Source organism: Chiroxiphia lanceolata, chromosome 12 (genome assembly GCF_009829145.1).
Source record: "Chiroxiphia lanceolata isolate bChiLan1 chromosome 12, bChiLan1.pri, whole genome shotgun sequence".
Lineage (NCBI taxonomy): Eukaryota > Metazoa > Chordata > Aves > Passeriformes > Pipridae > Chiroxiphia > Chiroxiphia lanceolata.
In genome coordinates this window covers 2,718,841-2,732,703 of record NC_045648.1, presented here as the reverse complement: position 1 = coordinate 2,732,703, position 13,863 = coordinate 2,718,841, and the positions used below count along the sequence as shown (strand labels likewise).

Genomic DNA, 13,863 nt, shown 5'->3' with positions numbered 1-13,863 from the left:
GAGGTCACTTGTTGAATGCTGTGGAAGCTGGAAGCGTTCACAGCACAAAGAGCCTTTCCAGGACGAGCTCTGAGCCCTTGCTGGCTCCCCCATCCTGACAAAGGCAGGATAAAACCTGTTGGTATAGCTGGAAAGGGCGAAGACCTTTCCTGAGCTAATTACCCACGGTAGCGCCATCCACAGCGAGGATCCCGAGAGCATGGCAGCAAGCCGAGCTAAGATGTGCTGTTATTTGCATTCCCCACGTGTTTCACAGCCCTGACCAGATCACAGCTTCACCACAGAGGGCATCAGCGACACAAACACGGAGCAGAAACAACTGTGCAGCAAAGGAGAGCACAGCAAAGGCAGTGGCCAAGATGGGAAATGCTGTGCCAGAGCCGGGGTCCCCATAGGCTTCAGCCCCCGAGGCTGCTCTAATGCAGAACGGGACAACAGCCAGTTTCATTCCCTGACCCCGCAGGAAAGCATCAGGGAAGTGGCTGTCCCCACAGCCAGCCCCTTGCACAGACCCAGCAGGGGATGGACTGGTCACACTGTGGGTGCTGGTGCCTGTGGATCAGAGACATGGTGGCTGGGAGGATGGCACAAGGCTGCCAAAAGAGCCACAGGCAACTTGGCATCACAGTGCCAAACCCCACCAGCCAGCACAGCCCCATTACCCAGCCCCTGAACTTCAGCTTGAGTCCTTCCATTCAGGTAGGACTGCGTGGCATGCAAAGAAAGGGAAGGAAAGGTGTTTCTGGAGGAGGAGAAGTTTCTGTGCACATCAAAAAATTTGAAACTCTTGAGTCCAGCAAACAAAATTATATCAAAGCAAACCCAGCACTCCCTCCTCCCTGCCATCCCCTCTGCCTTATCACCTCCCACACTGAAATTCAGGATGCAGGAAAGCATCGCCTCGCTCCTCCGAAGAGCAGAGCACTGCACCGATCCCTGCCCACTCCAAATCCAGCGCCTTGAAACACGAGCTCTTCTCTCCCTTTTCACGTGTTCTCAGGTTTCAGCAGCAACGATCCTTTTGCAAAAGCATCTCCCCAACGCAGCAGAACCACCCGCCACAACCTGCATCCCCTGACTTGCCATCAGCTTCATCAACACAATCACATGTGCAAGAACAACAAAAAAAGCCAGGCAGCAAATCCTTGACTCTGCTCTGAAACTCTGGTTTTAAATTACCTGCGTGGAGCAGGACTGGGTTGTTAAGTGACTGGGCTGCTCTCAAGTGGAGGGTGCGATACAACGGTGACACCCGATATAACAGCAAGGCCAGATCAGTGTGCTCTGTGCTTTCCTCATCTCTCACCTATTTCCCTCTCTCTTCTCTTAAACTGCAATTATTGACATGGTCACCTCCTTAACCATCAGTTTTATATGCTTGCCAATGACTCCTGAACATGTGTAAACAATTATTTTTATTTTCTTGCAAAACCAAAATGTTGGATATTCTTTTGGATAAGCGGACTCGGGTAGATTTTCATGAGCCCTGCTACATAATTTATTAGTTTCTAAACTCTGTAAAACTAAAAGCTCCAGTAAAGTTCAAATAAGTTTGTGATTTCAAAGTAATTTTGAATGGACTATTCCTCTTCCTGCCTAATGTTATTCGGTTGATTTAAATAGGAATCCTTAAACTGCAGAAGGGGATTCCTGCATTGTTTTGTCAGACAAATAAAAGGACAATATCCAGGGTCAGAAGCCCAGGAGTGCAAAGCATGAAATATAGTAGGGAAAAAATAACTTCTGTCCCAGATCTGGTGCAGGCTGCAAAATGAAGCACATGGTCTGCTCATCCCATGGGTTTGGAGCAGTGTCCAAGGGTTTGTGAAGCAAGGGGCTGGCACTGCATGGGATCACTGCTTAGCACTTCACACTTTGTGACACAGGACCCTCCAGAAACAAGGGAATCGGAGAAAGAAAAGTTCAGGCAGACAGAAAAGAGGGAGAAAAACCTTTTCATTTGCAGACATAAATGGGAGCAGTTTTGCAGCTCTCTGCTGGGCAGTGTTGCTGCTGAGCTGCTCCATACTGGCCCGTGCCAGGCAGACAGCAAGTGGGCCAAAACTGGGAATAAGAAGGATGGAAAGGAACAGGGAATTGGGTTGTAATCCTGGATCTCAGACCCTCTGCCAGCTTCTAAGCAAGCATAGGAGCTTGATCTGTGCAAGGTCCAGAGCCTGACAGGTAATAAGAAAAGGTGCAATTAGACTAGTTTAGGATTTCTACGCCCTGTGGGAGGAATGGCAGAGCAGATGAGGAGGGGACCGACCTGCCCTGTTGCCCTCTCTCTCACTTTGCTTTATAAACTTCCAAAGTTTAATTATGGCACCCTGATGGTCCCAGCAGGCATCTCAGTGCCACGGGCACAGCTGGCTGCATACTCACACCCATCAGCTTCGTCCCCAGCACAGGTCCCAAACACGGTACACGAGGATACGGCTGTGAGACACCCCCACCTCATTTCATGGCCTGCTGCTGCCTCCACCACGTGGGAAAACCACGTCCCAAGATTCTCCTGTTGAGCCCCCCAAGAGAGATGAAGCCCAAATGTGGGCTTGAATTTCATACAGTCTCTGAGTGTTATTGGGGAAATGATACCTGATACTCTCTATGTATATTAAGAAAAAAGACAGGGTATTACACCAATTTAGGAGAAAGCAATCCTTTTTTTACATCTGGAAAAAAAAGAAAAAAAACCACCAACAAAGCCACACAGAGCAGAAATTAGTGAAAGCTTATAGCTTCAATAATTTAGAAGTTAAGCCTACTTAAATATAAATGACGATGTTTAATTCCGAGGCTGTTACTGAGCAGAGCCGGGGAGCCTCTTGTATCCTATGCCTGCCTTTGAATGCCGGGCTCAGCAATAACAGACAAAAGCTGTCCACTACCCAGAACAAAGAGCTCCAGGAAATTAAAAAAAAAAAAAAAAGAAAAAAAAAGAAAAAAAGAAAGAAAATACTGTCTCACTGCTGAGCCCACTCCAGCACGCTGACCAGCAGCTCCCAGTGCCTCGTTCATAGTTGCCAGACCAGCATTTTGGGGAGTTTGAAAACCTCGGGGCTGGGAGTGGAGCATCGTGTCCCGCACAGCTCCGACACAGGGTCCGTCCCCGCGGCGAGGCTGCTCCGCGCTCGCTGACACCGGCACGGGAGGGTTTCTTAAATTCAGCGGAGCGCAGAAACGCGTTACCTCGCTGTTGACCACAGAGAGCGACTAAACCCTCCGAAGGGGGAAAAAAAACCCCAGAACAGAGAAACTTTGAAAGTGCTGCCAAACGCTCCTCAGAGGGGCCAGCAAAACACACCCCAAAGTCAGGAGCCACTGACCCGCCAAGGCGCAGCACAAACAAACACACAGAGCAATTTGGACAGCAGCAGGCGATAACCCAGACACGAACTCAACTTGCTAAAGTTTTGCTTTCAAGTATTCACTTCTTTTACTTTCCTCCCTCCCTCCAAACAAAACAAAAAAAAAAAAAAAAAAAAAAAAAAGTACTTTTTCAACCATCCTCATTGCGCTATCCAGGAATCTCAACAGAATAACTAGACCTGCTTCATTACATCCACTTCATGGATCACTTCTATTTTCTGCGAGTTACACTGGCTTCTCCTCCTCGCCGTGGCTGCTACGGACCACGTGGCGAGATTTATGATGGGACTAGCCCACAGCCTTGTTTCCTAAACACCCCAGCAGCTATCTCTGATAAATCTAACACACACTTTTTTCTCTCTGATCATGCTGGGTCAGACCATGCTTGCAGGGTTTTCTTTTTAAACAATTCATAGAATAATCATAGAATGGTTTGAGTTGGAAGAGACTTTAAGGACCATCTTGTTCCAACCGCCCTGCCATGGGCAGGGAAACCTTCCACTAGAGCACGTTGCTCAATTCCTACTTTTCCTTATCTTTAAGGCTGCTAAGTGAGACAAGAGCAGGATGCACACGGGTATTTCGCTGCAGAACAGCATCTTTCTCAGATTAGCCCCACGCTTAAGCAGTATCACCAGTACAAGGAATATATTGCCATTTATCAGCAGGGCACGTGCACAGGAGGTGCCGGGAAAGATCCCTTTGATGTTTTGTCGTCTGGCCCTGGTCCGATGGACTGTGTTACCGGAGTGGACAGAGCTGAGCGTTACAGCAGAGCACAATATACTCGTAGGTTTGAAGTTGTTCGCCCTCATCCCTGCAACTTGTCACCCAACATCTCTGTCTCTTATCTCCTTTCCTGACGAACGCGACGCGCCTGCCGGGCGCTGCCTCCCGCTCCCATCGCCGTGACAATCCCGGCTCTGCCCTCCCGGCACGGGTGGATGCCCCGCCACGCCACTGCCCCGGCAGCCACCCCATCCCTCCCCAGCGCCAGCGGCGGGGGCTCGGGCTCCGCAAACTCCACCGTCCCTCCCCAGAGCACCCCGCACACGGGGTTTCCAACTGGAAGCACCGCTCCGGGGGGAGCACCTCGGGACCTCCGCCGATGAAGGCGCTGGATGGGCTGGTGTGGGACTCTGCAAGACACGACCCCCACTGCCCCGCGGGGACCCCCGCGCCCCACGGGCGGACACCGCGCAGCTGCTCGGTCCCGGTGCCGCGGGGCTGCCGGTGACCGCGGGCGAGCGAGGGGGACCGGGAGCGGCAGCGGGGATGGGGAGGGACAAGGGGAGTGCGGACAAGCACTGCCCCGGCCACCTCGGGGGTGACGAGGGGACGCGAAGTGCGGGAGCGACCGACGGACGGAGCGGCCGCGGGGCGGGAGCGGCGCCGGGCGCGGCGGCAGGTCCGCGGTCTGTGTCCGCGCCCCCGCCCGCTCCCCCAGCCCAGCCCGGCTCTTACCTCCGCGGCACACGAGCAGCAGCAGCCCCAGCAGGCAGGCGGGCAGCGCGGAGCCCAGCGGAGCCATGGCATCCCGGGCGGGCGGGCTCGCCTCCCTGCGCCCCACGGGGAGGGAGCAGCCCGCCGGCAGGGAGGGAGGGGAGGAGGGAGGGCGGGCAGGCGAGAACCGCCCCCAGCTGCGGGGCGGGAGGGGTGAGGTGGGGGGAAAAGGAAAGGGGAAAAAAAGGGGAAAAGCGGCTCTCGGCGGTGCTGCCCTCGGCGCGAACACGCCGCCGCGCCGGGCGGGCGGGGGGCGGCGCTGAGGGAGCGGGGCCGCCGGCGGGCGGGGGGCGGGCGGGCAGCGCCTTGCGCCATCTTGCGCATTCGCCGGGGCGCCGCCAGCGCCGGCCGGGCTGAGGGGACGAGGGGCTGCGGGGCCGGGGGCAGCCCCGTGAGGGCCTGATCCGCGCCCAGGACCTGCGGGGAGCGTGCAGGGACCCTCAGGGGTCTCCCGTCACCGGAGCCCCCTCACGGCTCTCCCGTCAGTGGTTCCACCTCAGGGGCTCCTATCACAGAGCTCTCAGACCCCCTTCACGGGGCTCCCCTCAGTGGTTCCGCCTCACGGGGCTCCCTTCACAGAGCTCTTCTCACCAGTGCTACCTGACGGGTCTCCCCCTCACGGATCTCCCGTCCCTGGGGCAGCCCCACAGGTCTCCCCTCACCGGAGCCCCCTCATGAGTCTCCCCTCACAGGTCTTCCTCACCAGGGACCCCTCACGCTTCTCCCCTCACAGGACCCCTCTCATCAGAGCCCCCTCGAGGGCCTCCCCTCACCAGTTCCGCTCTCCGGGGCTCCCTTCACAGGGCTCCCCTCACTGGGGCAAGCTCGCAGGAACGAAGAAGTTCTTGGCTTGTCCCACCTCAGTGCTCCTGATTTTAACGTTATCCTAAAGTGACTTACCCAGGTCGCTCGAGCAGATGTTGGACCAGCCTGCTCACTCTGGAAGAGGCCCCAGTGAGGAAGGACCCAGTAAGGGATGAGTTGCTCCTAAATCCTGCCACAGCAGGATAATTTGTCTGCTCTCCTGGCATGAAATGAGGATAATGTGTCCCTATATAGCTCTCAGCCCCAGCGCCCACACAATATTTTGTGCCTTCCAACTGATCCTGCCCTTTCCCTTGGCCCACATTCTCCACAAACATAACTCCCATCATCACTGTCAGCATCAAAAGCCATCTCTGCAAGGACAGCTCAGTGTCTCTTGTGATGTTTGCTTGGTGAGAAAACAACTAAGAAGAAATAAAAGTGGATCCTAATTAATTTCTTTTTTCAGACTAAAATCAGATCTTGATGGACTGTTCTAAACCATGTAACCATTCCCAGAAATCTGGTGAAAACCCCTTTGTGAAGAGGAGCAATGTTAGACTCCCCTGGATGGTGCACCCTGAGCGTGTCGGAATCAGCTAACGAGGAAGGAAGACGTCACTACATCTGCTCCACATTAAAGCTTCCCTCGTTTAGTGGAGGGCTGAGCTGTACGAGGTTGCTTTCAGCTGGGGAAGAATTTGCTCTGGCTCCGCCAGCCTCTCGGTAACATCTGAATTTCTGCGCTGTCCCTGACCTTTTGGCACTAGCCGTGCTCTTGCTCCGACTCCCTGGCTCCTGCCATGGGGCCCCACCAGCATTTTTATAATGCTCGCAGCCATCGTGGGCTTGTGGCAGCTTCCAGGACGCCACTGTCACTGAGGACAGCTTGTGGGAATTAATAATTCCAAGAGAAATAAAGCACCATGTGCTTCACAGAGCTGTTTTCCCCAGAAACCACAGATTTTGGGTGCTTTTGCTGCCGTGCGCACTGGCAGGACCCAGGAGCTGGGGGAGGTAGGTACCTGTTTAGGGCATCACCAAGTTCAGCCCTGCATCTGCAAATGACACTGGTGACAGTGCTGGTGGCACATTCAAAAATTGGAAGAGTGGGCAGTCCCCCCAAACAACAGGACTTGTGTGAAAACACATGAGATTTTTTAGGAAAAAGGCAGGTTTGGGGCTTTTGCAGCCAACTGAGAGCGGGAATTCAGAGCACTCATTTTTCTATGCTCTGTAACCATGAGGGCTTAGAAAAGTTGCTTTGTATTGGAGGTAGGAATTTGCTTATCACACTGCAAGCAGAAATCGGAGCCTTTGGAAAAGCAGCGGGGTTATAGAAGTGACAGTGTCCAGCCTGAACTGAGGCTCCAAACCCTACCCTGCAGAGCAGTCCTAGGGTCTGTTCCTCTGTCCTCCCTCCTGCAGAGTGGCACAGGGTCTGCCCACTCATCTGTCCTCCCTCTCCACGAGGTTATCCTCCAAGAGAACTGCCCTCAGAGGGCATCACTCACCCCTCACTCCCTGCACAGCAAATTTCCATCAGCTCAAGTTGTGCTCCTGATTTATGCCAATTAACTGCAAACTGAGGTCCCCAAGACACCATTAGTAGTTTCAGCGGATGAAGTGGGAGATTAACTTGTCTGAATTCACTCCATTTATTATTCTATGTGTAATTGTGGTTTCCCTGCCTGCAAACAGCCTGGGAGCTTTTCACTTACATACACACGGGGTTTTAGCCTCTGTTTTGTGGTCAGTGAGCAATAGGGAGCAGGAGCCAAAATCGCGGCACCCACCTCAAGGCACTGAGCCGAGAGCTGTGCCAGCAGTGGTGGGACAACCCCAGGACCTGCTTCTGGAAGCTGTATTCCTCAGCAGAAACTGTTTTCTGTGTGTCTATTGAGGATCCTGTTGAGTTGCCCATCACCCCCTCCCCCAAGGTGCTTCCTTGCTCGTTTGTGGGGTTACCTGTCATTAGGAGAAAGACTCATCAGAGTTACACCATCTGACAGAGTTCCCTTTAACCACTATCAGAGAACACTCTGCTAAGCGCAGATTTATTACCTCTGTAATGCAGATAAAATGAGATTTTATGGCTCTGTAGTCCTGGCAGCGTAAAGTAATAATGGAAACTATCTACCGAAGTAGGGAATGCATCCCAGGGAGGAAGGGAGATGCACAGGAGGTTAACAGCATGTCCTCGGGCACTGCCAGATATCCTCTCACCACTCTCCATGGACAGAAGCCACTGAGCATTCAGCCCAGTGTGCCATCCAAGAGAAGTCTCACCACTCATTTGCTAGATGCCTCTGCTTATTTTTCCCATTAAGAAATTCCCCAGTAAGATGAAGTATGAAACTGGACAAATAATGTTTCTTTTTCCTTATAGGAATTGGTTCAAAACTGAGAAATGACCAAGCATCCAGAAATGCCTAATGAACTCAAACTCTGCCCCTGTCTGAAATTCCAGAAGAATCCCTAAGAAACCAGGCATCCACTATCATCCCACATTCCCAGCCTTCATGGTGATGAGCTCAGGCACTGAACTGAGTGTGAATCCTGGATCCTGCTCCCACCACTGCTTCCCCCAGCAAGGTACAGCCTTGCACAGCTGTAACACTCTGAACTGTGAGACGAATTCCACTCTTTTTTTTAAAACATTTTATTAATAACCCATTAGTTAAGGAATATAAGGACAATGTCTTCTTACACTTTTAACACTAAAGAGTATTTGTGGAGTAAGAACAGCCTCTGAAGAAAGAAAGTTATAATAAAGTACAGCATGAAACCAAACACAGACACAACCTTCAAACAAGATCAAGTTCTGGTTACACATCCTTATGCACTGTGCAGAAAATTAAATGAAATTTAACTTGAAAATACAAGCAAGGGAATAGAATAACAGAAATAGATGGTAGATTTCTGCTGGACTAAACACCGCTTTTCTAACAAAAGTATTGATTAGAAAAGACACAATGATCCCTTCAAAACGTCTATTACTAATGAGACCAAAAACATATACAGTGCTCTAGTAAAATGGTTGTTTTCTTACACAGCATATTTCATGGGCTGATCTCAGGACTGTTAGCTAGTAATGCAAAAAGATTCTCAAACCCTAAATTATAAGTTATCTCATTTGAACTATTTAAACCAGAACTTTGCTGTCTGTTAAGTAAGAAATCAAATCAACAAAAAGCTGATAGAGGGTTTTCTGAGTCATGTTTTTCATGTAACAAGGAATGAAAAGAAATGAAAGGTTGAGAATTGTGACTCTCACAGCAGCATGGGGAATATACAGTTGTGTAGCCAAACAGTAACATTAATACTATAAAATTATGCCAGTGAGACAAACCTGACATTTTAACAATGTAAAACAATATACACCAGCAAAAAAGTTGAACAGCAATAATCTTTAGTGTTACTGAAAGGAAGAAAAGGGAGAAAGGAGCCTGGTGTGCAGGAACAGATATTAAGCATGATGGGTAATTAAAGGTATCAACAGCTTGTGTGCCTGTGAGAAATCTGCAAGAAAGCTACTTATTCCATGATAAAAAAATATATGCACTGGTTGTTTCAGCTTTACACATCAAGTGTGTATTATGTGTCTTCTTCAATTCATTTCTAGCTGGGGCTGAAAGGTCCCCATGTGTTCTGGGCAGGAGAGACCTGGAGCACAGCTGAGTTGGACACGGACACCCAGCACTCCCTGTGGACAAGCGCTGGTCCAGGGACAGCTCCACTGCTGCCGGCCAGGGGTGACCTCCTGGCTCCAGGGGAACGGCCTGGATTTCTGTAGCTGAGGTTTGGCCCAAGGCCACCACAGTTCTTGGACATCCAAACACTGCCAGTCTCACATCCTGGTACAATTTGGTGAGGTGTAATGAGACCAGAACAAGCCTCAGCATGAGGAGACAAAGTATTTTTGGGATGTGTAAGCAAAATTGTTTGTGCTCTCCTGCATCTCCCCCAAAGCTCTTGGGGCACATAACTACTGTGGTGGTTTGGTGGTTGGCCCAAGGTGATCCAGAGGAACGGTGCCTGCCTTCAGTGACAGGCAGGGACAGCTTTCAGGCAGCTCAGCTCATGGCTGTGGGATTGCTAAAGTCAGTACAAAGCAGAGGGTGCGTGTATAAGGGAGCTTCCCAAAAACTGTGGCACATTTCTGTATCAGCCACTGGACTAAGCCTCCATCCCCTTCCATCCCGTGGATGGAAAGCTCAGGGCTGGTCCATGACCTGCCCCAGGTACTGTGTCCTGACAGGGAGCTGGGAGGAGAACTCTGGTGCCCTGGTCATACCTGCTGCTGGCCAAACTGCTCCTGGCACTGCCCTCTGATAGCCAGGATGCTCAGCAGGAGCGGTCCTTCGGCACCCTGACGTGTGTGAGGGCAGAGGAACTGGTTTGGGAGGTGAAAGGAAGTGACCAAGGGCTCCCCTGGAGTGGTTCCCCTAGAGTGAGCATTTTGGAGAAGTGTCCTCCTCCCTTTCTGCACCCCAGCAGTGGCAACATGGCTTGTGCAGGGCCTGTTCTGTCACTGGGGAAGGGCAAGGACTGTTCCATGGAAATAACTGGGAACTGAGGCCCCCCTGCAGAACATCCCCCCACCCTCTGCAGCGAGTGCCCGACGCTGCCCAGCTGGAGGGTTTGTGCCTCTGCCTCCACTCCCATAGAATGTGAATTGCCCCTACTGCCTGCAATAACACTGCACTGCCTTAGCTGTAGCCTGCTAAGTCATGAGTTTCAAAGTCTTGTGGCAGTGGGGTCTGGGGGTTATTATCCTCTGCCTTTCTAGCTCCTCGCTCCGGTAGCACACACACACTAACTCCTGCCTCACCTGCTCGCCGGCACCGATTTCCAGTCTCTGTCCCACAGCATTCCAGAGTTATGGCTCTTCAGAGCATGGAACAGCATTTCTGAGACTCCTTAAGACACCAAGCAGCAGCTGGAGCAAACAGAGTGAGCGCAACAACTGGAAATCCAGCCGGTTACCAGAACAGTGTGTGGTGCTGGGAGGACAGGCTGCAGGCTGGGGAGAGGTGGAAGCTCCAATATCCTCCCCAACAGGGTACATGGAGGCTTGGAGGTTCTCCTCTGCTGAAGAGCTGGAGCTCAGGGTGTGATGGATTGCAGGGACACGGGCTGGTGCAGCTCAGCTCCACGCAGGGCACAGTGTGACATGGCTCCTCACAATAGATGCAGGGACAGGGTGCTGGCAGACTGAGGTTCTCCTTGCTGCAAGCAGTGGTACCTCCATCCAGATTTCACCATAAAAAGCAAAATCTGAAGTCTTCTACAGGATCTCAGGTCAGCACATGGCTCCGCCATAGAGCTTTGGGGGAATTCCAAAAAGAAATGAGGGAGATGGGCATATTTTCCTTCATTTTTTAAATAAACAAATGGCCAGATCTCTGAATCCTCCAGGAAGGCAAAACATTTACCAAACACTCATGACCAGAGTTACCCATGCTTGTTACCCCTGCCGAGCTGCTCCAATGGGTACCATTTGCAGTTGAACTCTGCAGGCCTGGAGCAGGGCTAAAGAAAAGGTGGAGAAAAGTCCACTCCAAGCAGGGCCAGGCTGAGAGACGTGTCAGCAGTAAGCAAACAGCATCATCAGGAAGAGTCACCGGATGATTTTCAAACCAGACTGACTGGTATGAGACCAAGGATTTGATTTTCATTTTAAAGCTCTGGTAGTGCTCTGCTCTTCAAAAAAAAAAAATCCACCCAAAAGCACTTTGGCCAGGACTCTCAGAAGTGACTGGAAAATTTCACTTGTTCATCCAAAGCCTTCAGCAAGTCCACTGCTTACAGAAGGCTGAGTGCTGCTTTCTGGAAATCAAAACCATCTGAGACGTCTCCTCTTGGGCACACACAAAAAATGAAATAGATGTCCCCAAGATCACAAGTTACTTTTGCAATTGTTGGTTCTTCTTTCTCTTCATTAGTATAAGCTTTTTAATGAGAGATGGATCGACATCCCACCAGCTGGAGCAGTCTCCTTTGGTAGTTTCTGCAAAACACAGTCCTACAGAGAGACACAACCCAACTCTCAGGCTGTAGGGAAGGTGTCAAAGAAACAAAGCAAGAGAGACATCAGATCTGCAGCACTATGTGTTAAAAAAGAGTCAACAACCAGTGCAAACATATTCTTTAGAAAAAGGCAGTATAAGAATAAGTTAAAACCTATAATGGACTATAACAAAAGAGTAGATCTACTGCTTTCTTTTTTTTTCTCCAACAGACATGAGGTAGTTGTGTTGTTAGGGAGGAAAAAATAAAGAAAGAGAGAAGTAGTAAAAATGCTACTCTATACCACACACTATTCCACTTTATAAAATTAAATAATATAAAGATGTTCCAAGGAAATAAAAATACATGTTGTACATTAAAAGGACAGATGTGTACCTAAAATATTAGGTACAAGAACCTACATAAAACAAAGTCCAGGCTGGTGAAATGACCCAGACGCTGCAGAAGGTTCTATATAGTACAAGTTGTTAGAGGCACTCGTAGAGTGTGTAATAAAAGGCCACTACATCAGCCTGCTAGTAGAAGTTACAGAGAGCCTGGGAATCCTTCTAACCACGGGAGGGCAGAAAAGGCTGGTGGTTGCAGCTCGTTTGTTTCCGTCGGCTTCCACCCCCTGCCGGGACTCCCGTGACAGGATCCATCCTGGCACAGTCGGCAGTGCCAAGGCGCTCCCGGTGCAGAGGCAGTTGAGGAGGATCACTCAGTGTGCTCTGCCACTTCCCAGCATTACACGACGTCTTGCCAGTCGCCTGGAGGACTCCAGAGAAGTGACAGCCCCAGTCGAGCGCAGAAAGGCTCCGTTCCATCGTGGTTCTCTGTGTCAGGCTTTGGCAGACGGCTCGATCCTGCTCCCACCAACACCCAGCTACTCACCAGCTTCAGCAGGAAGGAGACGGCCCTGCCCAAGGTACCTCCTGGTTTCCTGCAGGTGTGTGCCCAGCTGAGGGGTCCGAGCCCTGCTCTGGGAGGTGCTGTGCCCGCTCAGCTCCTGCTGGGCTCCATCAGCCGAGGGCAGGCAGCACCTCACAGCTCTGCCGTGATCAGCACCGGGTCAGGTCACTCTCTGTGGCTGTGGACACGTGCCATGTTCTCAGATGCTGAGGATGGACTGGTTAAACCAGAGTTACTGCAGAGTGGGGCCTCCTCCGGGGCCGTGGAAAGCAACTGGCCCTTGACTGGCTGCACATCCTGCCCGCCCTCCTGGATGGAGTCCGAGTCTCCACTCTCCACTGAATCCAGACTTTCGCCATGGCTGTGGAAGCCATTGGTGAGCCCAGGGATGCAAACAGCCTCTGGTTTGTTAGTCTTTGTGTCAGCCTGGGCCTGAGCCTCCAAATTCCCTGTGCAGTCCACCAACACTTGACCTGTGTCCTGCTGGGAGCTGGGAGAGCCAGGAAGAGCCAGCTCTCCTGAGGGGAGCTCTGCAGGCTCCTGGTCCTCGATTTCTGTCTCTTCACTCTCCAGGGTGTGCAGCTGGGAGTCACAGTCTCTGTCAGAGGCTGAAAAATCAGAATGGACAATGACCTCTGCTTCCACTTGGTGGAGGTTGGCTGGTGGGTGGCTTTTCTTTGTTTCATTCTGTTATTAAACAGGGGAGAAATAAAAAAAAAAAAAAGAAGGTAAAGTAAGTGAGAGTCTGATATAATTGAGGCTGTAACCCTACCAAGCACTGAAATGTATTTCTTTTTAATCCCACAGAGTGCAATGGGATGTACACACGCCTCTATTAAACATTATCTTGATGTGCTTCTCAGAGCTGAAGTCTTAAGAAACATCTCAAATCACCTCAGGATCATTTTTCCTATTTTACACTTGAGAAAGCAAGTCCCAAGGGAGCAAAGTGATTTGCCCATAGTTTCCTGGCAGGCTGGAGCAACCATTCCTCCAAGTCTCTGTCCCACAGTTTTCAAAACTCACCAGTCTGTTTCCATATTAAGGACCAGATTTCAAAAGGCTGAGTGGGTAGCACTCTAGGAAACCAGCTTCAGAGAGAGATACCAGGGCTCCCTTCAATTTCCTGCTTTAATTTTGGCTACCTATCACAAAGTGTGTGTTCCTTAGAGCCCTGGTCACAGCCTGCAAAAGTCTGTGTAAATTCAAGCACTTGAATTCAGAAAGAAAACAGTAAGTTCTGCTCTGCAGTGTTTTAAG

General features: G+C 50.9%; 2 protein-coding genes across 2 annotated transcripts in view; both read right to left on the bottom strand.

Moving 5' to 3' along the window:
- The window catches only part of IGDCC3 (immunoglobulin superfamily DCC subclass member 3), a 97,347-nt gene extending 92,417 nt beyond the window's left edge, over positions 1 to 4,930 (bottom strand). Inside the window, exon 1 of the mRNA XM_032700263.1 lies at positions 4,837 to 4,930. Coding sequence (XP_032556154.1) covers positions 4,837 to 4,903 — 67 coding nt within the window. The 5' untranslated portion in view covers positions 4,904 to 4,930. The remainder of the gene's footprint in view (positions 1 to 4,836) is intronic.
- A 3,395-nt stretch (positions 4,931 to 8,325) lies between these two features.
- Positions 8,326 to 13,863, bottom strand: part of IGDCC4 (immunoglobulin superfamily DCC subclass member 4) — an 89,251-nt gene continuing 83,713 nt past the window's right edge. Inside the window, exon 20 of the mRNA XM_032700162.1 lies at positions 8,326 to 13,290. Within this exon, the coding sequence (XP_032556053.1) occupies positions 12,769 to 13,290 (522 nt within the window). The 3' untranslated portion in view covers positions 8,326 to 12,768. The remainder of the gene's footprint in view (positions 13,291 to 13,863) is intronic.